The 27,756-nt window shown below is 48.0% G+C and overlaps 1 protein-coding gene across 1 annotated transcript in view; it reads left to right on the forward strand.

The window, feature by feature from the left end:
* GRIP2 (glutamate receptor interacting protein 2) overlaps positions 1-27,756 on the forward strand; it is a 285,118-nt gene that overhangs the window by 242,090 nt on the left and 15,272 nt on the right. The window contains exons 10-19 of the mRNA XM_075158845.1: positions 1,397-1,522; positions 2,436-2,588; positions 2,789-2,975; positions 8,622-8,767; positions 9,436-9,516; positions 17,737-17,803; positions 18,603-18,748; positions 19,039-19,183; positions 23,621-23,760; positions 26,147-26,323. Coding sequence (XP_075014946.1) covers positions 1,397-1,522; positions 2,436-2,588; positions 2,789-2,975; positions 8,622-8,767; positions 9,436-9,516; positions 17,737-17,803; positions 18,603-18,748; positions 19,039-19,183; positions 23,621-23,760; positions 26,147-26,323 — 1,368 coding nt within the window. The remainder of the gene's footprint in view (positions 1-1,396; positions 1,523-2,435; positions 2,589-2,788; positions 2,976-8,621; positions 8,768-9,435; positions 9,517-17,736; positions 17,804-18,602; positions 18,749-19,038; positions 19,184-23,620; positions 23,761-26,146; positions 26,324-27,756) is intronic.

The following is a 27,756-nucleotide window of genomic DNA, read 5'->3' on the forward strand; positions in this document are numbered from 1 at the left end:
AAAACCTGACCTAAATGATTTGATGCCCGTGATGCACGCACACAAAATGGATTTCCACTGTTTAAGGCACTAACAGATGACCTTTACATGAGATCTCACTAAATAAACCGAGTCCCTGTCCCAGGTTTGCACCCTCAGAAAGCTCTGGTAGTACCAGTGCTGGTGGTGTTTCTGCCTGCTCGGAGGACACAGAGCCTGGAGGAGATCTCATCCTGGAAAGGTGGTTGCCAGTCAGTGCAAGTGGTTGCAAGGTTAAGAGCTTTGGGATAACTCGTGCCTCCAGTGAAGCTCCGCTGTGGGATGCTGATCATGCTTAACTGAATAAAAGAGACACTCGCAATCTTGCTGGTTAGCCAGCAATCCCTCTTGGAAGAAAATAGATCCAGACAGCACGGTGCAGAGATCTGGGAGAGAAAACCCAGTGCTGCTGGGCAAGGAAAACCAGATTGACCCTGTGCTGCCCAGGGGCAAAAGGAACATCAGTGAGAACAGAAAAGGGACCTGTGCCTGGGGGATGCTTGAGGCACTCCAGAGGGGACCTGTGGCATCGTGACCTGATGTCGCAAAGCCACAGTTCCTGGGACAAAGGATTTCCAGATGATGGATGTCACACTGCAACAGATTTCTGCCAACATCTGCTGGGCTGGGGTTAGGGTTGAAGCTAAAGCAGTTGTGTGGCCTTGAATACAGTCTGCCATGTTGGTGCCATGTTTTAGTTTACTGTTTGCCACAGCGTTGGCATCTCTTCCTGTGTCAGTGGCCCCCTGTAATTGCCTTTAAGCAGCAGTGTATAAAATCCCTTTTGTTCTGGTGAGCTGGAGGCGGCCCTCCGCTACTCCTCTCTGTCATCCATACGTGCACCCTCCAATGGATTCCTGGCCAAGAGCAGCCGCTAAACAACCAAACGCTGAAGCCAAGCAAAGCGCTTAAAGCAGTCTTTGGCATGTGCGGAAGGTGTTGAGCCTTGTCCCCGGGAGGGCAGCTCCAGCAGCAAGGTGGGAAACAGCACAAGGAGGTTTCCCCGGTGCTGTCAGATAATGCTGATGGCCTCTGCGGGAAACTTGTGGCTGGAGGGAGCTTCTGCATGTTGCACAACAGACTGCAAATGGTAATGACATCTGTGCGCTGCCAGCACGGCTTAGTCGGGCTGTTGGCTCAGGATGCGGAGTTTTTATGGGGAAGGGGTGGATTTCTGCCACTTTGCATCAAGTGTCATGAGGTTACATGGGGATGCGTTTTCGCTGTTGGTGCTTGATGCACTGTGGCTGGGTCCTGACTTGTTCAGAGCCGGTATGAGGCTCTTTTCTACAATCTCCTGCCTTATGCTTCTTACCTTTTCTTTCTCTCGCTTCTCCTCCCTGCCTGTGGTGATTTCTGCTCCCCTGGGTGCCATCAGTCAAGGTGCAGAAGAGCGACCACCACCACTGCTGGGACCCCTGTGTCAACTACTGTCACACCCACCACCCCGGGCACTGCAAGACGCCCACGTGGAACCAGACATCTGGACAAGACTACTGCAAATGTAACCCCAGCGCACGGCGTTGCCCCCATCCCTGCACGTGTTCGTTCATGTTGTGCCCCTCCATTTCTGTAATACCCAACTCCATAGCCGCAAGTGTCACTCCTTTCCTCCTTGGTCACCTGGGGCTGTTTTCACGGGTCCAGTGCTGAGGTGGATAATCGGTATCCGCAGCCCAGCATGTGCAGATCTGGTAACTGCGGTGAGAGCGGTGTGCTGGGCAGACCTGTGCTCCCATCCTCTAACCCCACACCCCAGTGCCTGGTTTCATACCGGCAAGGGCAAAAATGAGTTGCTGTGGGACAAGGAGGGCAGCTCTGGTGGCGTGTAGGAACGTGATGCATCAACGCATCCAGCTCAGCCCTGGTGCCACACGACACGTTAGCAGCAGGATTACGGCTGCTTTAAAATCTGTCTGTAAGCCCACCTCTTGCAGGAAGCAGGCTCCGTTCAGCCCCAGGTTTCTTGTCTTAGGACAGTAAAGACAGGGAGGAAATGTTACACTGTGTGTTGAGAAGAAAACGAGGCAGCCCAGCTGCCCAGCAGCTCAAGTTCAAGCTGTGGTTTCTTTTTCTGTGTATTTAAGGTTTGTTAGTGCCGTCGTGCCAACCTGCTGTTGGCTGCCCTGCATCCATGATGCACTTCTCACCTGGTGGCCAGGATGCTGCAGTGACAGGCAGCCCAGTCACTGGAGTCGCTGCACACCAGACAGTAATGTCCATCTTGAGCCCAAGCCCGCTCTCACAGCTCTCCTGGAGCTGCAAGACCAGGACAAGGTTCTCACCTCAATCTTGAGCCCTGGAGCTGGGAAGAAGGAGCTAGTCCAAACACATTAGGTGTTCGATGAACACCCATTAGATGAACCCGCTGCCTCACTTCTCTGCGCACATCCTTAACACGCTCTGTATTTCCCCAGCTCTGGTGGCTGCCAACTTCTCGTCTCCCACCATGAACGCACAGGGCTTCCCCTGCCAGAACTCGAACACGCTACCTCGCAGCTCCCACCCCATGAGCCCCCGCACCACCATGCTGAGGAGGAGGCAGAAGAAGAAGGAGCACAAGAGCTCACGTAAGAGTGGTGGTGGGCTGGGTTGGACGGGGCGTGCATGCTTGCCTTGCTGTCCGTATTGTTGGCCGTTAGTCGGGGTAGGACCGCTCATCTCAGCTCTTAGTGCCTCCCTCATCCTCAGTGACTGTCCCCACCACTGCCAGACCGAGGACTGTGATCAGACCTGCTACCCTGACCTTCTGCCTCTCTCCTCCTCTCAGTGTCACTGGCCTCCAGCACGGTGGGTCCTGGCGGGCAGATAGTCCATACGGAGACAACAGAGGTGGTGCTCAGGGGAGACCCTTTGAATGGCTTCGGACTTCAGCTCCAGGGAGGCATCTTTGCTACCGAAACCCTGTCTTCCCCACCTCTCGTCCGTTTTATTGAGCCTGACAGCCCGGCAGAGAGGTTAGAGACCTTGCCCTTGGATGCTGATGGTGCTGCTGCTGAACATTTCATGGTTTGGTTTGTTTTCTCTCCTCAGAGGCTCATTTAGATATTTACTATCATCCTTGTAATATCTCCCATTCTTCACTGGGCATGGTTTACTGTCACTGCCATTTCTGCACTCGTCGGCTGACCGCGGCCTCCCTCGCATCCCAGGTGAACGTCTTGGCACCAGGCTGCGGCTGTTCTGGGAGGAGGAGGAAGGGAGCGTGTGTCTGTGTGAGAGAGCCATTCCCATTCCTTTTTTTTTTTCTTTTCTCTTTGAAAGATAAGGCTTTTGCCTGGGTGCGGAAAGGGGAAAGATCTAAACAAGGGGGCCCAGCAAAGTGTTTTCTGCCTGGTTTCATTGTAGCAGAGCCCAGCTATATGAATTGGCCTAAAAGCAAGGTTTTGAACCGCAGAGGAGGGCTCTGGTTGAGGTGCTGCATTTAAGCACTCTTGCTTTTGGCTCTATAATGCTAGGAAAAGAGCAGAACGGAGGAGCAGCATTAACTGCTGCGTGTCACCCCCCGGGAATACCGGGAGCAATGACTCCTCCGGCGGCCAAGCCTCAGCTCAGGAGCTCTGGCTGCTCTGGCTAAACTTTTTCCAATACCCTTGCTGACTGGATTTAAAGTCTGCTCGAGTGTCTGTGCGCTACGATGTAGATGCTCTCTAGCAAGGTTTTTCGTGCTAAACGGACCAGGTCCCAGCATGACTTGAGCTCTTGTGGGGTAGAAAGAAGAGCTGCTTTTGTTAGACAGGTGAAATAGTGAGGGGTGAGCGAGCTGGCACTTATGCCCCCGTGGTGGTTTCTCTTCCCGCCTGTGATTTCCACTCATGGTCCATCCTGCCTAGGGGTGCCTGAGGTGCAACGACATGGCAGCGCTCGGCGCCTGCTGCAGAGACCCTTCCTTGGGAGGAGAAGTCTCCAAGGGCCTCATCAGCTTGTGCTGATGGTTTGGTGTCCCCAGGCCAGCCTGGAAGAACAGCGCACGGGGGCGTCGTATGTCAGGGAAAGCACCTGCAAAGGGAAATGCAAGCCCTTGCCGTGCAGAGCGGTCTCTGTGCGGGAGCCTCTCCAGGGGGCCGATGCGGAGGCAGGGAGGAGCACGAGTGCCTGGCGCTTGTGTCTGGGGGGGACGGGGACAAGGGGCTGGTACAGGAAAAAGAGTTGTCCTGGGTGATACAGGTTAAGAGAGATTTCAAAAGCCTCTTATGCCTTTTGTTTGTTTGTTTCCAAATAGGGTTTAAAAAGGAAAGTGATGGTGTTTTGATTTTTTTATCGTCTATTACCAGGGTGAATTTGGCTCACACTGCAAAGCACCAAAGTCCTTTTATAAATCAGGCAGCAACAAAGCCTGCTGTCCCAGGGGAGGAAGGAGATGTGCTGAAATCTGCCTGGCTTTGTTTTATTCTCTTGCCAAGCCTGGAGCGAAAGCAAAGCCTCGCAGTGCAGTCTTTCGTGGCTCTAATGTGTCACACACGCTGCTCTCCCCCTCGGCTGCCCACCCAGCAGGATTCGCGCTCTCCTGGGACAGGGAGCAATCCGCTCTGCGTTTGCAGCCTGGATTTGATTTGGGGATTAAATATCTGCTGTGTATTTTTTCCTTTCCTAGCCCGTGCTGCTCTTCCCAGCTGGCAGAAAAACACTGCCTTTCCTCCCCATGTTGAAGCGATAAGTGTACTGGGTTTGCAGTGAGGTGAAAAAAGGCAGTTTTATGTTTTCATTTCACTTTTTGTCTCTTGCTATCCCACAGAGCTCGTTTGCTCCATCCTTCCTAGATACCTTATTCCCTGCCCTTGAGAGGTTCTGCTGTAACTGCAGCCCAAGACGTTAGAGCCATTTTTCTCCCCTTTACCAAGCCGGGCTCTCGGCTGAGGCTGGGCTATGCTCTTTCTTGTGCTGTGGTTGTTGCCCTTTGCAAAAAAGGGTGAGCGGTAGGGGTACAGGGATCGGGCTCAGCAGCCTGGGTCTGTCCCGCATGTTTACACACTCCTGTGCAAGACCTGTGAATCTGAACATGCTGTCGCACAAGGGCATGATTCACAATCGCTTTGTCCAGCTGGCTTGCCGTGGAGAAGCTGCCTTTTGGGTGTCTAGCAAATTTGAGTGCTACCAGGGAGGAGGATGGGATCACCCTCTTTTCAGGGAGGTTGGGCTGCCTCACATTTATTATCTGGTTCGTGCTAGCTTGTGGCAGGCGGTTTGAAGCAAAAGCTCTCACCTCCCTGACTGTGATTTGTTTTACAGCCAATAGCCTCTAACAGACCTCCCTCCCCACCTGTTGTTTTGTTTCCTGGGCGCAAGATGAAGCCTTTGGGCTCCAGATGAGACAGTGATTCAGCCCCTGTTATCAGCAGGGAGGGTGGAATAGAAGATGCCTGATGTCCCCTCTTGACTGCCTTGAAACACGCAGCTTTTGTGTCCTTCCTCCCCCAGTTGTCATTGACAGCAGTGGGAGAGTATCTGGCTTCTCCATCACGGTATCCGAAATCAATGCTTCCTGCTGAGTTACATGTTTTCTAGCTCTGCTTAGACACAGTTGTTTGATCACTGTGTTTCTGGCTTTTGAGTATGAATAGTTTGCAAAAGGAAAGTTTAGCAGCTGGGTGAAGCTGTCAGCAAAGCTTTGATCTTCTGGGGGTTGGGACCCACCCACGATGTCCAGACATACACAGATGTGCATGTCTGACCTGTGCAGGCCAACTCGGGGGAGCGTCAGGGCATGACAGATTGGTTTCTGCAGCCAGGATGTGGCCATGGTCACAGCTGCTGCCACTCACCCCACAGCTGGAGTGACCATGCAGATGCTGATGATGCTGAGTGAGATCTGCAGCGCATATCCTGCCCAAGGCTTGAATTTGCACTGCTCTGCATCTAGCAAGACACCTCTGCTGCTCCGTTGCTGTCTTTGAGCCCAAGGAAAGAGTCACAACAAAATACAAATCTCTGCAACCCCGGGGAGACATTCCCATCATGGACTCCAACACATCTGAAGGGCTGTCTTTCACTCTGGGAGATGCCTGTACTCTTGTTCTTTCTGATTCCAAAGCGCTTCTACTCCCATGATCTCAAAGCACTTTGTGAGCTCTGATGTTAGACTGCTTCTCTGAGACAAACGCCCTCTCTTTGGGAAATCCATCTAAAAGGTTCATGTAGGATCCCACAGCAGAGCCAAGGAGAGGTCTGCAGGAGCCTTGGCTCCCAGGGCCCTGCTCCCAGTGCAAGAGCATGTGACAGTTGGAAACTGGTGTCTTTGGAATTATTCTGAAGAGTTAACAAAGCACGTCGGGTCTCCTTGCCCTCGTGGAGGGAGCCAGAAGTTTGTGGCTTCACTCCACAAACTTTTATAAACCTGCAAGACTGGGGCTTAAACAACCATGACTGACTAAGGTAATAGTAAAAGAAATAAAATACTTCTGACCTAACAGAGCTATTGGCTGTAAAACACCCAGGGAAATCCACCTTGAGTGAAGAAACACAAGAAACGGTTGTTTTGTGAGAACACAGCTCTGTAGGAAAGGTGGCAAATGTTTGCTTTGATGCTGAGTAAAAGTATCCTGTGATCTCCCAGCCCTTGTCGCTGAAACAGTGGTGCCAACATGGATTGTGTCCTTGTGTGACCTTGAAATGACAAAGTGATGTCTGTGTGATGCCGATGTTGATCCCTCCTTTCTGAAAGGTGCATTCTGGCCATAGCAAGAGAGCTCTCGGTGCTGGAGGAGGCATCTCTGTTGTACTCCTTGCCGTCTTCATATTTATAAGCTGATATTTCCAAGAGCATCTGTGTGGCTGCATATCCACAAGTCCAGTAAAGGACTGTAATTAAAGTTGATGTAATTTATTCTCAAGGGTGGATTCATTTATACACCATAGAGTTGTCTGTCCTAATCCAAGTCTCCTTGAACAAACACTTCTGAATTTACATCTCATAAAATAACCAGTGTTTTTCCATGGGTGGCATGAACTCAGGCAGCAGTGTAAATATACTGCAAGTTTAATACCTTCCTACCAGTAAAATAACCTCCCTAGGCTCTCTCCAGACTTGCTTATATCTCAGCTTTTGATGTTGTGCTTGTGCATTTTTCTTGAATTTGGATGTGTGCATTTTTTCTTGATGACCTGGCCTTTCATATATACGTCCTGTTGTTTGGAGGTGAATAATACAGCCAGTGTCTGTGGCCTTTGATGTTATCTTCGTGTGCCTGGGAGCCGCGGTACCATGTTTTCTTACAATTGCATGGGGTGTGAGTGGTGAAGAGTGGCTGGAAGGATTAGTTAAAAACAAGTTATCTTCTGTGAAATATCAGTGGAAGCTGCATTTAGAAAGGAGAGGGCAAAGGATGTGCTTGATCATTAAAGAGCAGGGGAATAAAGATTCTCTGGGTAGCTGATGCCTTCTGGGAAATCTTTGTGGTAAAATAACTCCAAATGTAGAGGTGAACCTTAGACTTGTTCCCATAACCCTCAACGTGTTTTAGAGACCACTCTGTAGCTTATGTTAGTGATGGGGGAGGAATGGTTTCCCAAGCTCTGCTCAGGTGGACAGCCTTATAGACAGGTGATGAGTGGAAAATCTGAAAAGATGTGGTTGTAGCAAACAACTGATGAAGGGTGTGGAGGAGAAGGAAGATGAGCAGTTGCCCATGGCCAGTCAGAGGGAACTCTTTATCCTGTAGAGCCGTGGGCCAGCTCAGTAAGGTGGAGGATTGTCTTGCTGGTATTACAGTATATTAAAAAAAAAAAAAAAAAGGAAAAAGAAGGGAGGGTGAATGTAGTGGCTCATGTGTCAAAAAACCCTTGCTTATAAATACAGAGGGGTCCCAAGAGACAAACCATGCTGTAGCAGTATATCTCCAACACAGCTTTGCCATCGTTGTTTTTCTTCCAAAGTAAAAAAACCTGCTGATCTGTGCTCTTGGAGAAAGTGGGTCTAAACCAAAAACCCCAAAGTGCCGGTTGTGGTTATATTGGCGGGATATCGCATCGGAATAATGTTGGCCTTTCAAGGCAGTTAAACAGTATCAATGTACATTTGGCTTCCAGAAATGCAATTACAAGGGATAAATGATTATCCAATTTGCTGAGACATTTCAGTGAGTTCATTGGATTGTAGCTTCAATATTAGCCACGTATTAAGCAGAGGACTCTGTGCAATTTTCAGTGCCATTAGTTTGGGTTTCAGAGGGCACAGGCACATGGAAGGAGCCGTATACCGTTAGATGGGGTAGGAGGGCACATGCCCTTGCATTTATCGCTCTCATCTCTTGGCCATGGTGTTGACTTTTAGAAGGTGAGGGTTACTTTTTTTTTTCCCCTGGAAGTTGCAGGAAATATGACCAAAAATGGTTATTTAGGAGCAAACTATGTCTGAACTTAAGCAATCCAGAAGGATTTGCTGCCCTGTGATCTTCCAGGGGCTCTTGGCACTGGGACAGGCATTGCAGAATGAGTTATCTTCTCTTTGGGGCCACTTCTGCAGGATTTGTCACTAATCTATGTGTCTCGTAACAGATTTGCCTGGCAAAAGTAACTCATGGCTGGTTGTGGGGTTGTTTTTTCTCCTTTCCTCTTTTTCCCTGCCTCCTTGTCCCCTTTCCCTCTTTTTCCAATGTGGACTGCAGGTGTGGGCTGCTGCAAGTAGGAGACAGAGTTCTTTCTATCAATGGCATTGCGACTGAGGATGGGACTATGGAGGAAGCTAATCAGCTTTTGCGTGATGCCGCGCTCACGAACAAAGTGGTGCTCGAGATTGAATTTGATGTTGCAGGTACGTTGCCAAAGGATTGCTGCTCCTCACTACCAGCAGGACCCTGCCAGTGCCTTTGCTAACCCCTAGGAGGGAGTGGTATTCACACAAATACATGAGGTTTTTGCTAGAGCTCAGAGGGAAGGGCGAGAAGACCCTGTGAGGGCCTTTTCCATTTCTTGTTGTTCTCTAACGTGCGCTGAGATGGAGGGTCCTTCTGATCCTTTCATAAATGCCTTGTGCTCATCACCTGGCTGAGATGAGCCTAAGGAGTAGGTGAAGAGGCCACCTGCACGTTCAATATTTGCCCGTTAATATGAATAATATTTATATTAATTTATGGCCTTGAAGCAAGGACGGAGCCAAAGCTGTTGGCTGGGGCAAAAGAGCAGCTTTGTATTAAAAAAAAAAAAAAGAAAGAAAAGTTTTTTCCTTTTACATTGACAGAGCTGCCTCAATCTTGAAATACAGCGTGATGTGAGCACTTCACTTGATGTTCAGAGCATGTATTTTTAATGAGAATCCAAATTTTAACCTGACGTCCGCGGGGTCTCGAATAACAACCTTATTTGAACCAGTAAAGCTGAGTTTTATGGGCTTGTTTTTCTTGGTTCCAAAGAAACCATCCATGCAGCTGAAAACTCTCTGTTTTCTCCTATTTTCTTTTTTGCCTGTTTTTGGTTTTATAGAGTCTGTCATACCCAGCAGCGGTACTTTCCACGTTAAATTGCCCAAGAAAAGGGGTGTGGAGCTTGGAATTACAATCAGCTGTAAGTATTGCTCAGACTTGCGCTAGCAGTTGCAAGAGCTGCTGCTTTCTGCCCTGGCACAGCAGAGGGGCCCAGTGGAGAGAGATAAGATTACCTGGGGTTTCCTGGTAGCGCTTGCAGTGCTTGTGATTTATCCCAAGCCGAAGTAGATATCTGGTTCCTGCCTGCACGAGCTGGCAGCCGCAAAGAAAAGCATGAAAAAGCCCTGCATGAAGGGTTGGGGCAAAGGATGCGTCTCGACTGATCAGTTGGTCTGTGCCACAGACTAATATTATATTATATTATTAGTAATGTTATTTTAATTTCCTTGCTCACAGTTGTGTTATGTTCCTTTTAAAAAAGAAGGGAGGAGAGTAAGTGTGAGGTGAACCCACAGCTTGAAGGGTAGAGAGGGGAAACTGCTAAGAGGAGGAGGAGGAGGATGAAGAGGGCGGCTAGCATTAGAGGTCCAGGAGAAGGCACTTTAGGGACCCGAGGGTGCTGGGCAGGGTTTGCCGGGAGTCCTCGCATTGACTAACCCCAGCCATGGAGGAGAGATCCATGTGCCAGGACTTGGTGGGCATTGAGAGAACGAGACATAAACCTTTTTCTTTCTTTTTTCTCTTCTCTGCTCACTCTTGATTAATTCTCTTTGTTTCTCTTCTGAAACATATTTTTCATTTTAAAACCTTTTGGCCTCTTTGGAGGGGATGCTGTAAGGGGACGATATAGGCAGATCCGTCCCGAATTTCTGGCCAACTAGGGGGTCTTGTTATGCCTTGCATCAGTGAACTTTTCCTTTATGGCAAATGTGAGCAGGTCTCACTCTTTCACTGCTGGGTAAACTGAGTTGAATCATCTCAGATTTGTCATGCCCAGAGGCTGCCGCCACCTCTCAGCTGAAACAAAGAACCTTGAGACTGCAGTAATAGGATCTTGCGTCTAAGCCCTCAGGAGCGTGGACCCAGCTGTGTCTGGGGAATGGAGTCACTAGGGACGCTTTAAAACTAGGTTCAGTTGAAATAGATAGGCTATTTATAATTACCTCTTGGCATTTACAGCATTAGTCAGTGAGTTAATTGGAGGTGTTCTGGTCTAAATGGGGTGATTCTCAGCAATGACTTGAACATCGACAGGGTGATGGCTTTGCATCCTGTGTTATTTCTTCTCCCTCTTCCCAGCCTCCCTTATTTGTGCCTCAAGGATAATCCTAAGAAATAACAGCACAGTATTTAACATTTGGCTTGGTAGCAATTACTGTCTGAAGACATCAAAGTGCTTTCCGAAAGCAGTGGGGTACCGGTAACGACATTTCACTGACGGGGGAGCGGGGCACAGTGCAGCAGCCCAGCGAGCGCTGGGTCCCAGCCCGCTGCCCGGCCCACTGCGCTGGCATTGCAGTCTCAGGTAGCAACCTGGGACGATGGATCTGGTAGCAAAAAAAATCTGGCTTGAGCATGGCCAGGGTTTCATCCCATTTAAGCTTCAAAGCTTAGTCTGTATCTGGGGCTGGAGAGCAAAAGGAACCTGGGAGTTGCCGGCAAGAATATTAGCTTTTATTTATGGAGTCTTACTTAAATGGGATCTGCTTCAGATGTGCATTTACACTTCAAATGTATTTTTATGTTGAAAATGTTTTCACTTGAAATTTGTTTAAAAAATTGATTTCGCACACTTTTTTAAAATTACCGCTAAATAAAAAGAAACTGACCCCTGGCTTTTAAATAGTTAGATACCCATTATCCAACTACAAAGCAGTTTTTTAACAATATAATAGGTTTGATCTTTTTGATTGTTGAATGTGTTTGCAGGACATTGTTTAAGTAACGCAAACGCATAAACTTAAGCAAAAATTATATTTACAAATGGAGCAAAAGACAGCCATCCAGAAAATGTGGTGGCAAGGATGAAATGCTAGTTGAATCCTAATTCTGTTTTCATATATTAGTCCGTATAAGCCTATGTCCACATGACCCTTAGCGAATTAGATCATCATTTTGTCACTCTGCCTCTGACTGGGCAGATAAATATAGGAGTTTCAAACATTAAAACCAAAGCAAGCAGCCTTATGGTAAGTACGTCCTGCAGAGACATGATGTGCATGCAGGAGTGTGATGCAAGCAGCAAGAGAAAAGAGGTAAAAATAACTCTGTTTTGCTCAGTTCCTCCCAGTTCTGCTGATTTGAATGCTTGTATAGATTTAGAAACAGCTTTTATAGCTTTTCTTCTGACAAGGAAAAGCATATAACTACTGTTTTAAAGTAGGGGACTTGGTTTACTGGCCTTCCACATTGGATTCCTGTTCCCTACTCTGTAAAGCTGGGGCAGGTTAAATAGATGATAAGCTGGAGGGGTCAGTAGAAGACCCACTGCACTGTTGTGGCCACAGAATTGGGTTTGTTCATAAACTTTGTGGTCCAGCTACCCAGTAGATGAAAGATGAGTTGCTTTCGTTGAGTTTTACCTCTCGGCTTCAGCAGCCTCATCTGTAGTTAATTCCTCTGTCTAGGAAGGTTTGCCGCTGCCTTCTTACACGGGCAGAAAGTGTTACGACCTCATCAGAGGAGCACTACAGAAATAGCGATCAAGTTCTTGCTGTGCTGCGGCTCTCAGAGCTAATCGGGAGATGGGCTAAGTAAAGCGGGGGAAAGCAGGATTCTTGATGGATGCGTTGGAAGAATTCGTGTAATGGAGCTGGCTGCAAGAGGAACCATAAATCTGCTGGAAAGCCTCATAAAAGGGCTGAAAACCCAGGAGGTTTTTGTATGAGGAGGGCAGGCGCTGCTGGTTCTGGGATGAACATACAGAGAAGGTCTGTGCTTGCTCCTGGTGAGGGGTAGATGTTTGCTGAAGGCTCGCATCTTCTCCAGGGTCTCTGGGTTTGCTAGAAAGAGAAGGCTTGGGCTGGGCAAGCCCCAGGTTGTGGTCTGTGCACATGGCTGTGTGCACGCAGACGGGTTTCTTCCTCCTGCTCAAACACAGCATGGCAAAGGGATGCAGCAAATTAAGACGCGTGATGCAGAGATTTCCATACAGCATTATTTCCATTTCCATTCCCCAGAGCATGAATAGGAAGTCCAAGGGGTGAGTCTTTCACGGGCTCTGCTTTGTATTTCTGTGGCACCCCCGTGCCCTCAAGCCTCATTTCAGTCTCCTATGTTTGCTAAATGAAAGTTAGCAAAGTAAAACACCGAAGCTGCCTCATGTGCACTGCTTCCTTGCACTTCGTCCAGGGGTGAAGGGACAAGAAGCCAGCAAAATCAGTCTCTTTTTCTCCATACTCCAGTGCCTCGGTTTCTGTCCCAGGGAGAAGGCTGCGTTTGTTTGTAAAACAGCTGCTCTGCTTGAAGAGCAAAGCGTGCTCTCCTTTCTGCTCTGCGAGGTTCAACGGCTTGTGTGGGCTGTGAAGCTCAACTATTTGCAGAGACCTTTGAGGTGCTCTGAATTGTGGGGCTGCAAAAACGTGCAAACTGAGATTTTTGACACAGGGATGTGAATATTTGGCTCTTGTTAGCCTGAACTACTCATCTCCATTAGCAGAACACATGCCGTAAGTGCTCTGATCTTGCTGGTTGCATTCAGTTCTAATGATACAGTTTTGCCTTTGTAGGTTTTCTGTAAATCTCTTCCAAATTAAAATCTTCAACAGCGAGAAGCTAATAGTCGTGTATTCTTGTATGTTCAATACCTGACCTCTTAAAATAAGATATGGATTTGTTATTAGCCTCTGGAAAATGATAGTTGATTACACAAAAGATTGCTTTTTGTGGTTTTGGTTTTGGTTTTTTTTTTTTGTCTGTCTCAAATATCCTCTCCAAGCGCTAGCTGTGAAATTCGCTGCAGGATACAGGTGTGGTGTTGTTGCTGTTTAAACAGATATTGAAATTACCGTTCATTTTAGCTATGCATTAATGCTTTATATAGCATGTTTATCAAATTGTCTTTATATATCTTAACAAATCAATTCCTGTGCCCTTGGTGTGAAGTACTACAGATAAGGAATAGGTAGTATATCTGCTTGCAGGCGATAAAACCGGAATTTGGATAGATAACTTCGATTAAGTTGCTTAAGCAGCGTAATCACTGTCCTAGCAAGATGGATCTGTGAGCCAGCAAATCTAGCTTTGCTGCTGCTGGATTAACCTGGACCTGTGCGCCTGCAAGCGGCAGCGTGCCCGGCAGTCTCCTGTCCTACCCCCTTGCTAACATTGCAGCTTCAACTGAGGTTTGCAGCTGATTCACTCTGCTGCTTTTACTGAAGTGAGACATTCTGTCCTGCTTTTGCTACCTGGAGATTTGGGAAGGAAATAGATCTGCAGCGGGGTAAATATCTTGCTGGAGGCATTGATAATTTATGTACCTGCTGCTAAAACTAATGAGTGATAGAGGAAAAAGTTGGGTACTGGGGATTTGATTTTCACTGCTGCTTTTTGTAATTGATTCTGATCTGCTTTTATTCCTCTTCTCATTCCTTAGCTATCCTGAGATTATTGGGTTTCTGATTTTGTTTGTTTTTTCCCCTTTATGAATGTTTGCTTTCTTAAATGTGTTCTCATGGCATTACTACAATTTCTTTAATTGCACATTGGCAGAGTGCTGCTTTGGCTTGGTCAATAACGAAGGGCATTTGTAATGGGTTGAAGCGTTGATGCGTGTGAGAGATGTGCTCGTGCTCCTTGGAGGGGAATAATTTACCAATACGAGTCATTATGCATTCTATTAAAAACACAAACTGGACATGTGTTTCTGGCCTCGTCATCCGTCACAGAGTAAACGCCGAATGAGCCAGAATCCCAGCAGAGGTGGTGAGAGGCTGAAAGCAATTTATAAAAAGTAAATAACAGTATTGATCAATTCACCTTTTTATCACTGCCCTGTCACCAGCACCAAGCAGTGTTTTCATTTTGAGTTTCTCCCCCACCTCATGCTTCTACCTTCACCAGCTGTTGATTTATGGAGCTTTCTCTGGGCCACTGGAGCAGTTTTAAACTATCTTTTGTGCTGGTAAACCCATCAAAAATACAAATGTATCTGAAAAAGAGCCTACTTCCACCTGAAGTGGTTTGCCCTGGTAGATGGAGGCCACAACCAGAGCGCCTGCCAAGAGAGAGCATGGGTTTCTGCTCACCAGCTTCTGCTTGTATCTCTCCATCCATCTTTTCCATCTACTCCTTTTGCTGCCATCTCCATTTTACAGACGGGAAAGCAAAGACCCAGAGAGGCAAGGCTGGGCATCCGAACTGGGTCTTCCTGCAGCAAACAGAATGACCCAGACAATGTCCTTTGAAGAGAAATAACCACACTGACAGCAGAAGCGAATAGATGAAAAGGCTTTACTCATCTCTTCAAGTGTCTTAACTCCAAAGACCACAGCCCTAATAAAATAATAATGTAGTTTACTTTTTTTTTTTAATTGCAGGCAAATTGGAAATAGTTTATCTAAAATCTCACCAGTGATCTACATCTCTAATGCCTCTGACCTAGACTGAGCCACCCCTTCAGTGGCATTGCAGCTCTCCTGTCTGTAGGCAGGGCAGCCGTTACGCAGAGGCACGTTGTTACCCTGCGTGAGCAGCCCGGGACTGTTAAAAATGTGGGTCCCAGGGTGGCTGGGGCGGTCGGGGGCAGCTGGGTCCCAGCTGATGGGCCGAAAGCCCAGCTGGGCACTCTGCTGGGGCGCCGGGAAGGGCTTTGGGGTGCCAAACGTGAATTAATAGAGTTGGTAACTACTGGTTTTTAAAACGAACAGCAAGTGACTGTTCTGTGCTTTGAGATTTCATTATCTTAGCTTCCTATCTTATGCCTCTTGAGAGAGAATGATTATTCATTAAGTCTCTCTAACTTACCCTTCAGATTTGTAGGTGCTGACTAATAATGATGGTTTTATAAAGCCTTTCCATTTTAGACTAAATGATTATTTAAAACAGAGGGCTGCCATTTATTAAAGTTTGGGTACTCTGATGGTAGGGACAGTTTTATGCGGTTGTACACGATTCTTCCCTTTAACTGAAGTCTCAAGAAAATCTGTTTGGAAAGCACAACTTCCAAAAAAAAAAAAGCAAAAAAAACCAGAATGATTTTTCTGTAAAACTTGCTTTGTTTCCTAATGGACAAAGCCCTTGGTTTGTCACCCTTGCTTCTGATACGGGAAGTTTGTGCTGCATTCAGTACTGACACCAACTGCGGAGCTGCAGAAGGACGAGGTCTCGCTCTGTGCTGAGACTGACCGTGGGCAGGATCGCCCTGTCGCAGGGCTTGTAAGGCAGACGCTCAGATAAACACCATTTCTGCAGAGCTTGAGGCATGTTGTTGTCTATACTTGCCTTTTTTTTTTTTTTTTCTTCCCCCCCCCTTTGCTCATTTGAGTGTTCACGGTCTCTGGACACGTCGTTCCAGCTGTGGCTGGGTCAGGTTTAGAGGTGGCCGTCCCCAACCCACCACCAGGACTGTGGAGATCCTCCCTAACCCCTTTCTGTCATGCTGCCTCTGCTTTGAAACTAATAAACAAACCTTGCGGTGAAAAGTATTTTTGCTAACCTGGATCGTTTTGACAGAATCGGGCTAGGGAGCGCTTAAACATGCAGCGATGCCAGCCCGACCCCAGGGCTCAGGGTGTGCTAACAGGGTCTCCCATCACTGCCAGCTCAGACCACCTCGTTGTGCACCTCTCAGCAGCAAATGTCCTATATTGAAAAAGAGAACAGCAATAGTAATAACAGGGCGATACGTCTCCGTCCCCTGTGCTGTTAGTCCATAGTGTGTGACCTTCTCAAGAAGGGGTAGATATCTGCATTGATTTTTAGCTGCTGCACCCCGTCCTTCCCTCCCAGCGCTCGGCTCTGCCCGGCGTGTGTCGGTCTGTCTGCTGGCTGGCACGAGCCCTTGGTGAATCTCCACAACCCACGCTTCTCTTTGACCCGCGGCCGCAAGCTGAACATGAGTGTCCAGACCAAAATTGCCTGGCACCATGCTCCAGTAAGAGATAGGGAAAATAATTCTTCCAGGCTCTGTATCACTCAGCAGTCGCATTGCCGTGACTATTATAAAATCAGTCACGATCTGCTCTTCACTGTCTGACCAACTTTTATACTCAGCCCTGCTACAGCTGGGATTGGCTGTCTTTGCTCTGTTCAGTACAGAAGGTTTAGTTGTATCTGGGAGCGGGTATCCTTAAAGGTGACCGGTTAGCACATATGTTTTTAAATCTCATAAATGAATGTAAACAACAGATAAAGCTATAGTAGAGTAGAGACTCCTTTATGTCTGACTTTCTGGGGTGCTCTCTAACTGCTGTTCAGGCAGGTGGATCTCTGTGTGGTTGACGCCAAGTGCCTCACAGATACTTTAATCTCTGACCTGCACCTGACATGTTCAGATGCTGCGAGTTTCTTCCTTCCCATGCAGTTTTTGCTGAGAAGCTCCGTCAGCTTTAAATGAGACGATGCAATTCCCATAGCAAGGCAGGAGGGAGTGACGGGGGTGAAAAGGATGCTCTTGGCATATGTTTAGTGTGCGGATGGCAGGGAGGTCAGGAGCGGTTCAAGTCATAAATCTCACTTGGGTTTCTCAAGAGAGCAGCAGGTCTTGCAGGCAAATTTGAAAATGCAAATGTTCCCAGAGATGTGTACTTGCATCGCTCGTGGGCTGAAAAAGTTATCAGGGTGGGAGAGAAGGATTGGAAACCACCCCTTCCAGCTCCAGCACTGAGACCAGCCCTCATTTATCTGGTGTATGATGAAGTGGCCTAGAGACCTGAACCAGCTGGAAAAGAATGTTTTATCTAATTTTACCTGGGTTATTTTCCATCTGGAAAATTTCCCAGCCCACTTTACTTCAAGAACACAGAAATGCTTATATTAGCCACAGCGCTGAGCTAGGTACTCCCTAGGCAGCAGTGCTGATGTCTGACTACTGCCATAGCTGTTGACTGGCTGTCTCGCGTGAGTGGTGAGTGGGTGATCAAGAGTGCTGGGATTCGGCAATCCCACCTCTTGCTGTTGGACACCACGCGTCCTCCCCTTCTTCAGGAGGAGACCGAAGGTAGCAGCTAGCTAATTCAGGCAAAGGGCAACTAACAAATGTTTGCAGGGATTCACTATTTTTTTTCCTGCTGTGGCTTCCAGAGTTCAAGTGTGAAGTATCATTTTGTCAAAGGAATATAAATTGCCTTTCTTTATAATTCTTTCTCTCCATTAGCCATCCCCTCCTAGATAGCATTGTACCCATGTGTCTCTTTTGCAGCTGCAAGCAGAAAGCCTGGGGAGCCTTTGATCATCTCTGATATCAAGAAGGGGAGCGTAGCACATAGGTGAGTGCAGAATTTCCCATCTGCCAAACCCATTGCAAAATGTCTGGCCCAGCAATAAGAGGTAGAATGAAGCCCAAGCAGTAGCACTTGGGTCTGGATTTTGCCAGCATGTAAGGAGATGTCAACCCTAGAGGTTTGTCTTAGATCACAGCAGGGTTTGCAATAAAAACTGTCTGTATCGAAGCAAGTAGAGTTGAGCTAATGGAGAAGGTGGCCAGGGCACTGATTCAGAGGTCTGCTCACCCTATAGGAGATGGATGTTTAGCATTTAAGAGCATGTGGTAAAGGCCTTCATATATCCCACAAGGTGCTATGGCTCAGGTAGTTTGCTCTGTCTCGGCTCCTGCTCAGGTGAACAAAGTGAGTGAATTGTGGGCACTGGTGGAGAACTGTGCAAATAACTCAGCATTTATTGACTTCACCTCTGATCCCAACACCTCATAGCAAGGCTTTCAGAGGAATTTAGTGCTGCCGGAGGGCTCGTTTTTAAGAGTGCTCAAACAGGAGTTTCCATAAAAGGTAGAATATCTGTCAGTTAAACATCAGGCATTTTTCAGTGCTGTAGGTTACCCAGGCTGTATATCTAGTCTTTCTGCCTTGTTCTGTGTTGATGCATGCTCTACACAAACTTCCTCTAAGTTATAATTGTCCCAGACTCCGTTCATGGTTGTTTCCCAGAAAAGATCAAGGTCATTAAAAAGTAATATTGTCATCACCACTGCAGGACTGAATGCGTCACAGGATCTGAAAGGCAAATAAATACAAATGTACTTTTAGTTTTCTTTTCCTTTCCATATAGAACTGGCACCTTGGAGCCGGGAGACAAGCTGTTAGCCATTGATAACATCCGACTCGACAATTGCTCAATGGAGGATGCTGTCCAGATTTTAAGGCAGTGTGAAGACCTCGTCAAATTGAAGATTAGGAAGGATGAAGATAACTCTGGTACAGAAATCCTGATGCAAACTGGTGCCTGTCCACTGTAATGACATTTCCCAATAGGTAGTGCAAACCAACAAAGATAAGGGCTGCTGCCTGTCCGGTCACTGCTTTCCAGTTGATTATAGTCTATTTTTGTTATTCTGCCCTTAAATGGAGTCTGGAAGGTTAAAATCCTATTTGGTGTGAGCATGGGTGAAGACCTCAGGCTTTTGCTTCTAAATGCTGCAAGTCTTTCCTATGACCTCTTTCATACGGCTAATTAAAAAATTCAGCATTCTTGTTTTCTCTTTCAGATGAGCAGGAGACAACCGGTGCTATTATCTACACAGTGGAACTGAAGCGATATGGTGGCCCCTTGGGAATAACCATCTCCGGGACAGAGGAACCTTTTGATCCTATCGTCATTTCAGGCTTGACTAAACGAGGACTAGCAGAGAGGTGAGGTTTGGGGACAGAGAGGTTGAATTGATGTGGGAAGGGATCTTGAAGTTTGCAGAGTTTCCTCTGCTGTCATAAGCTCTTCTTAGGTGTTTTAGCCTGCTAAAAAGGAAAGGTGCTATGAAGGTGCCAAGCACTGTGAAGCGGGGACAGCCCTGCCAGTCTGGCTCTGCAGACCCATGTGCAGGACATGTGGGGTGGCTGGGACTACGCCATCAGGGCAATGAGAGAGGCTCAAAGCAGGGCACTTGTGGAAGAGTCAGATCCAGTGTGTCGGTTGAATGCAGCAGCCAGGAAGACGTGTTTATCTGCCCCTCTTCCTGGTCTGTGATTTCCCACACCGCATCCTGCATGGGGAGAGTGCCCAGCCGCCCACAAAACCACCGCAGACTCCTGTCCAGGACTGACCTATTGCTGAACTATGGTTTACGGCCACGGCAGCAGTGTGTCTTGCTGAAACCACAGATCTCAGGGGTCTTCTGGCCCAACCTTGCTGGTTGCTCAGTCTGTTACATATGGAGGTATCTCAGTGCAGGACTGGCGTGTCTCAAGCAGCAGACATTTATGCTGCATAAACGTAGGTGCAGATTTACCTTCGGCAACCAGGGAGGTTGACTGTGTGTGTGCGCGCCTCTGTCTGAGTATATGTGCATGCGTGGGATTTAAAGGATCAGGATATTGCTGAGAATATAAGGTGGAACTGAGTCATACACTGTATCTTAATTAATCTGTCTATACGGTAGCTGTGACTTGTAAATAGATCATTTCAGCAACCCTGACTCACGCTTCTCATAGGGTTGCTTTGTCCTGTGCTGCCTGAAAAAAAGCCTTGAACACTTGAACAGCAGCAAAAAAGCCCTGAACAAATAGGTGTAAAGTGCTAGACCTTGGGGACGTTTGACTGCAGATCCGCACTCCCTCTTAGCTGGACTGTAGAACAGCTCGGTGACTCTTTCTGCATTGGGTTCCTCGAGCTCTCAGCACACATGCTGCTGCGCATTCCCCTTGCTTTCCTTTGGTACAGAAAGCAGAACATCTCCTGAGAAGTAAGGAAGAGGGATGGACTTAGTCATTAGTGGTTCTTCTTCTCTTTGGGGATTTTATATTGCTGCCTGCCACTGTAGGATTCAGTCTTTTTCCCTAGAAAACAATAGCCACAGAGTATCCGAGGCTTTTCTGCATAGCAGTTCTGCACTGTACCTGCAGCCCAGCGTGAGAGAGGTTAAGGACAGAAAGCCCAAATGCTGTCAGGTGTCAGAAGACGATCTCGTACCCTTGTTGCTCTCAGTTCCCTTTGCAATGCCGTGGCTGTTCCTCCTTCGAACTCGGATACACATCAGTGACTGCTCCTCGGAGAAGTGTAGTGCAGGCAAGTGCTGCGGTACTATTGAATTTTGATCAGGAGCTGGCAGGCAGTAAGGAATGAAAAGCCTTTTGAGAAAAGCGATGGAGCCGTTCAGCATGTTCACATGGCAGACTAACAAATAACGGTGCCTGCGCAGAGGAGCGGCATGGGGATGGAGTGGTGTGGGGAATTCTCTGGGTAACCTTGGCTCCCTGCGGGGAGGGTGAGGAGCGCTGGGATGAAGGCTGCCTGCAGGAAAGGTGCATATTTTTCTGCTGAGATGGTGCATGTTTTTCTCTGGGGAATAACAGAAGGGAGTGGCTCGACCTTGTCGAGGGAAGAGGGGTGGTCCTAGTGTTAACCTGAATTGTCCCTTTCCTGCTGCCCTACCCTTCCCTGTGCCACAGGCGTCCTTAGCCAGGCTCTGGAGGATGGGACAGGTTTCTGAAGGACAGGGATTTAAACCCAAAGCTGTGCCTGGCTTTTGCTGGAGCACAGGACATGTTTCAGCAGTGCTGGTGCGGGGCGGCCAAGATCCCTGCGTCTGATAATGGGGACGCGCCGGCCGCTCTCGTGAGAGGCACGAGCGCAGGTCTGCGCTGCGGCTCCGGCTGCTCGCTCGGCGATGGGGAAAGCAGGGTGTCCTCTAGGATCTGTCACGCGTCTGTCACAGCGGGTGGCAGGCTGTCTAAGCTGAAAAGGCTCCAGATTCAGATGACTTGGGTTTTATCTTGACCTTGAACATTCTTCTCCTTGTACGTGCCTGATCCTATAGAAACCTACAGAGGCAGCTCAGGCTGTTGGGCTGGTGTCGAGCGGTGGCTCTCTCCCATGTTAGTCTCTGTTCCTCTCCTGCAGCACCTGTAGGTGGCTTTAGCCTGGGCCATGGGACTTGTTTTCCTTCTTCTTGGGGAAGGGAGTGTGCCTGAACATACTGTTCAATTCTGGTCAAGGTGTAATGGTTCTCCAAGAGCAATTTTGGGCTATCGCTGGCATTTTAAAGTGTCTGACCAGCCTCCTCTAGTGCCACCTGGTCAAGTAGATGGGGGTGGCTGCAGGAGGGTTTTGTCCAGGAGTGCTCAGCACCAACCCATGTTGGCAGGGGGGAGAAAGGATCATGGCCCTGCCCATGTGCCAAGTAAATCCCTGCCGCGTGCACGCAGCCACTTCTTCTCCAGCACTTGCTGGAAAGTTTCTGCAGCCCCTTTTACACATTGCAACTTACCTGTTGCTTGATTCTGCTCTTGCACGTGTCCTCTGAGCAAGAAGGGACATGGAGCACACAGCTCCTTGGGCTGGTTTGTGTTTGTGTTAAGGACTGTTGGTGATGATGGAGAAGCACAAGGGTCATTAGCTAGAAACAGCTTTCTCTGTCGCTCCCGCTTGGCTTCTGTTTGTTTGTCCTCGCAGGGGTGCCTGGAGATGGACAGATGAGAGGACTGGACTTTGATTTACTTTTCCCCCCTTGAAGAAAAGCACCTGGCTGAACGTGACCTTTCTCTTTAATTGTTTCTGTATTTTTCCATGCTGAGGGACTTTCACAGTTTCTGCAGAGCAGCAATTGTTCAGAGGCGGGTGGTTGGGCTGGTGTCTTGGATAGCAGATGCTGGGTTCAGTGCTACAGCAGCAGGCCCTCAAATGCTGAACCACTGCAGCGAGCGAAGGATCGCCTTTAAACTGCCAGCAATTAAGCTTGATTTTTTTTTTGACTACGTAGATGAAACTTTTAGGACAAATACTCTGGTTCCAGTTTGATCTGTAATTTATTTGAATGCACAAGTTTTCCCTGAGGGCTTTTTCAGGCTGATTTGGATGGGACAAGACGGACATCTAGTGGCTGGCTGGGGCTGTCATGGCACTGTCCACGTATCTCAACAGCTTCAGCAGCAGATCGAACAGTCCTGCCTTTTCCCAATTTGTCCTGCCATTTCCCAATTTGATTTACTTATAGTAGGTGTTTCACAGCAACGTGTCTACAAAAGTTTCATGTTTTGGGGAAAGACAAGTAGCTGTTTTGCCTGTGACAGTATATCAGATCCCATTCTGCAGGAGCAGCAGTCCAATTTGGGGATGTAACCTGAGAGGCACGTTGCCATGGACAAAAAGATATTGCGGTCCAGATTTGCATCTCCTCCTGGCTTGATCAGGTTCCTGATAGCTAAACCTCACGGTACTGCTGGAGGAGGAGAGGGTTGCTGCTCTCGCTTGCTGGCCTTAGGGAGCTGGAGCGTGAGTGCGGTGAGCTCGGTCCAGCCAGCAGCGAGCGTGAGCTCCTGCCTCGGCTGCCGGCTCTGGCGATGGACACAGCCTGTCCTGCCTACTCTTCCCGGAGCTGCAGCAAACTCTGGGAGAGGTAAAGTGAGCCCCTGTCTGTGGGCAGGCACAGAGGGAAGGATGGAGAAGGGGGAGAATTGCCATGACTTGTTTCTGGCTGTTGCTGAAGCCTGAGGATTTATTTAGCTGAGAGCAGAAGCTGGTGCTGGAACGTGGCTGTGCAACCTCTTCTAGCGCAGTGGTCTTGGTGGAGAAAGTCACACTGGCGTAGTTGTGTAGGGGTGAGCTTTAAACGTATTGTGAACTGATCTGCAACTGGTTCAGCTCGTGCTTGCACACACAATCTGTGTGTGTTGGGCCATTTGTTTTGGTTTTTTTTTTTAGTGGGTTTTTAGGTTTGTCTTGTTGTTTCTTTCCGTCAGTGTGAACATGCCCTTCAGTTCCATGTGTGACGACCAGTGGACGTCTCACACTGGAAATGCTTCTGCTTTTAGCACGTAGATCCCTTTGCTTTGAAGAGTTTTGACTGTAAGCTGGTCGGCAGTCCCAGTTCCTGAGGGGCCTGGGATCCAAGGGGTGCATATGTTCCTGTGCATATATGTGTGTATATACACAGGTGGAAGATGGGGGCGGAACCCAGATTCCTGGTAGTGGTGATGAAGAGGAAATCATGGATATACAGCGTACCGAGGGGAAACCAAGACATATTTGAAAGTGCTGAGAGTTAATATGCTATTGCTTCAAGCGACAACTTAATGGCCTGTCTCACAGAGGCGAATCGCTTCTCTGAAGTTTCTAACAGCGCCTTTTCTCTCCAGAACCGGAGCCATCCACATCGGTGACCGGATATTAGCGATTAATAACGTCAGCCTCAAGGGCAAACCGCTGAGCGAAGCCATTCACCTGCTGCAGATGGCAGGAGAGACGGTCACCCTGAAGATCAAGAAGCAGATGGAGAGTGAGTTGGGGAGCCTGGTTTGGGGTGGGAGGGCGAAGGCGCACCCCAGCAGGACCCCCGGGCGATGGAGTAGGTAGCGCTGTGGGTTTTCCTTCGTGTGTTGTGGAAGGTGAGACGAGGCAGCGTGGTCAGGGGCATGGCTGGGGACAGAGGGAAAAGATGGGTGTTTTTTTGACTTCTGACTCACAGATTTAAAAAAAGGCAACCCAGGGGCTCCCTGTGCTACTGGGAAGAGAATAGACAGCAGGTTTATGGGCGATAATAATTTTTTTTCAGATTGACACCTTGTGCTCTTGGTGCCATTCCCTGTCTGTGTGGGTGTTTCACACAACAGTGAAGCAGAAGGTGCTTTTAATAGTAGAAGAGTGAAGGTTTTTTTGAAATATAACCCCCCCCCAAAGTGAGCAAGGGGACTCTGAGCTGGTAGAATCCATGAAAAAAAACCCCCACCTTTAATTCAACTTTTTGAAAGCGATTGGCAATAAATCTTTTATGCCCCTTTTTCTGGCCTGGGGCTCTAAGATCATCTTTCAAAGCATCTACCATCACTCTAGAAATCCCCTTCTCTTTTCCCTGCCAAGCTCCCTGTGGCTTTGAAGTTGTTCCTCTTGACACCGTATCAAAGAGCAGTAGCATATTTAGTATGGGCAGGCCACTTCTTTGGGGGACAGAGAGGGGGGATCGGGGAAACCAGGGAACACGCAAACTTTTCTCCCCAATTTCTTTGAAGTCACAGCCAAACAGAGGCTTTTTCATCAAGTTCAGAAAGTAACGGGTGCATTATGGCTGCATTTCTGTCCCTCCCCACACCCAGTATTTTCTATCTTTTTTGTGCCATGCTTCTGCAGTCTGCAGATTTAGCTGGACCTACCCAGCCTGTGGCCCACGGTGCTGCAGAAATTGGAAGAAATCAAGTGAGAAAGCTCTTCCAAGCAGGCCTGGCCCATGGGATGTCTGTCCTGCATCTGAAGAAGTAGCATCGCTCTTAAACATAGTACTTCTGTAGACCTCAAAGCAGTTTGCAAGTGTGTGGCAATGCACCTATTTCACAAATGGAGGAAGCCCAGGCAGGGGGTGGTGACTTAGCAAATAGAGGAGAATTGATTCCTCTTCAAGAAACCCCAGTCTCGTTCCCTGCAGCCGAGTGTCTTGATCCTTGGTCTGAAATATTCTTTTTTCCCCCTGCTGACACTTAGCATTGTCACAGCCACTCGCTGAAATAATTGACATGCAAGTGCCAGTTGGAGACTCGTTAATCATTCTGAGAATGAAGCAGGTATAATTGAAATTTCAAGGTAATCTTGTGTTAATCATGGTGAGCAATCTTCTGAATGCTTGGAAAATAGGGACTTTCAGGACACTGGCCTTTGTTTGGTAAAATAATCTGTCCTCACTGACAAATGCAGACTTTCAGAGGGCTTTTCATCCCAGCCTCTGCGAGTCAGAGATCCAGGGTGTGGATGGCTAACAGGATATCTAATCAACGAGGACTTTAAAATATTCAGTGCAAAGAAATGCTTGTGCTGAGAAACCATTCCTTGCATAGCTTTTGCCTGAAAGGGAATTTGATATAATGATAATAAGGGCCTATTATTACTAAAATAATGAAAGGGAAGGTCTGAGCTTCATCATCCACATTCAGCTTTCCATTTTCCAATCACTAATCAGGGGAAATTCAGCCTCAAAATACCGGGCTCAGGAATTCCACTGTTGTCATGAGACTGCATGGGAGACTCTCAGAGAGATGGTGATTAGCCCTGAATTGATAGGAGGCTGTACAATCTTGGAAGGGGGCTATAACTTCCGTCTGCGGTAGTTTGGGACCGGGTTGGAATCTCATTGATTGAATCTACATCTACTTGTAACACAAAGTTCACAGCCAGCACCCGGACTAGGTGCTGCTCTGGCGCTGTTTGGGTCCCGTCCCCAAAGGCAGATCATGCCAGAAGCAGTTTGGCTGGAAGCACTGCTGATCTGAGTAAAAAGGAGGCTCTCTGAGACCAGAGAAGCTATGGGCTATTGCTTGCAAAGGCCAACACTTCTCTGGGCAGGGCTGTTCAGAGGAAGCTTCCAAAGGCACAAGAAAATGTGCTTTTGAACTGAGATTGGGTCCCAACTCTCATATTTGGGAATCCTCAAATCCCTATGGTTGCTCCTTATATTCCATGTGCTAAGAACTCAGGCATTTTTTCTCGGTTCAGCTTGAGATAAGAGTACTGCATGAAATTCTTTCAACTGTATTGCACAGGCCTTTCTCAGCTACTTTTGAAGAGCTAAAGAGGTTTTTCAAAAGACTTACAGTACCTGGCCTTGCTCCCGCGTCAGCATAAGCCTTTCCCTGAGGCTTGCTCTTTGTGCCTGCTGAAGAGGCATGTTCTGGTTTCAGAATCCTATCCCAAGAAGTCGGGCAGTGTAAATGAAGTGAGTGACCCAGAAGATGAACTGACGGACTCCCAGAAAACTAGCAAGCTGTCTGAGATATACTCCACCACAATTCCTAGCGTGGACAGTGCTATGGAGTCCTGGGATGGCTCCGGCATTGATGCTGGGTATGGAAGCCAAGGTAAGCCAGGGTTGTCTTTTCTTAGGGGTCTCTGGGCCAAGGTGAAGATAGGCAGAGCCTCTGAACCTGTCTGAACGTGAGCCAAAGCCTGTGGTCTGACCGCATTTGCTTGGCTTCTCGCTTCCAGCGTGGAACAAAATATATTTTAAAATGCACTCATGTGGTGCTCTGAGTTGATGTATCTGCTTTAGGTTTTTATTGGAACATTTCTTCTGGTTTATATGGCATACTGTTCACAGCATTTTCAAAACCATTACAGCACTTTATAATTCACATAATCAGAGGAAGTATTCACTGGCCATATGTCTTACAGAGTATTTGGTCCATAGCTCACTTTTAATTCTCCAGAGAGGCCATGCAGGACGTATTAATCCTCTTCAGGATGTTTTAAAATCCACAAGAATGTTCTGTGACTAGAAGCACTCACTTAAAAAAATAATTAAGGTAATACTACAAGAGAGTATCTCTAACTCTCCAGTGAGTGATCAGATGAACACATGTCTTCGAGGCCAGGTTTATTCAGCTGTGGCTTCTGGCAGACATGTGGAATTGGGATGGAGGATGCTCTAGTCATGGGAATAGATTTTTACTTGGAGGAAAGCACTGGAAAATAGTTATTCCAGTTCAGATTTAGTAGTGTAAGCTAGTGTTAGCCCATGTTGAAACAAAACAAAACCCTGAATCACCTCTGCAAAAGGAAATTGGTGAAAAGGCTGCCGTCCGGTACAGAATGTGAAAACGGAGGGATGCTGCAGGAGCGGTGTTGCAAAGCACCTTCAATGTGCTGAGCAAGGGGCGTGCCTGTGCTCACTGTGCTTGGACTTAGAAACGTTCAAAGGACAGCACCGCGCGGGTGTCTCTTCCACCACGCCTGTGTCTTCCTTCAGCCTCCATTGGCCTGAAGTCTTAAGCCAGGAGTACAGTTGGGACTGGAGGCTTCATTAAGGAGGAATCCCCTGGCTTTCATAACGCTGCAATCCTTCTCCATCTAATTGAATGTTAACACAAGTTGGACACTGGATTTAGCAAAGCGATTGCTTTTACCGGTAAATTGAGAACGAGTAATTGAGCACAGAGCCCCGGGGAGCAGGGCTGATGCCAAGTTGCCCAACATCCATAGACTGCACCTTTGCTTCAGGGGCTCTCTCTAGCCAAGGTAATTGCATTTGGCTGCACGGTGGTGTGCTGGCGCTGGCTGGGAAGAGGGGTGCTGGAGGGCAGGGAGGACTCGCAGGGTCGCCCACGGAGTGGGCAGGGAGACCTGGGATACACAGAGATGTATCCAATCCTTGGAGATTGGAGTTTACACCCCAAATGGAGAACCGTAGATTGGGCTTTGCAGCCTTGCGGGTTTTAGGTTCATCCACAGCTTTAGGAAACCGCTGAGGGAAGGGTTTGGGCGAGGGAGCTGTGCCGGGCCTGGTGGGAACATG

Source organism: Calonectris borealis, chromosome 10 (assembly GCF_964195595.1).
Source record: "Calonectris borealis chromosome 10, bCalBor7.hap1.2, whole genome shotgun sequence".
NCBI classification, from domain to species: Eukaryota; Metazoa; Chordata; class Aves; order Procellariiformes; family Procellariidae; genus Calonectris; species Calonectris borealis.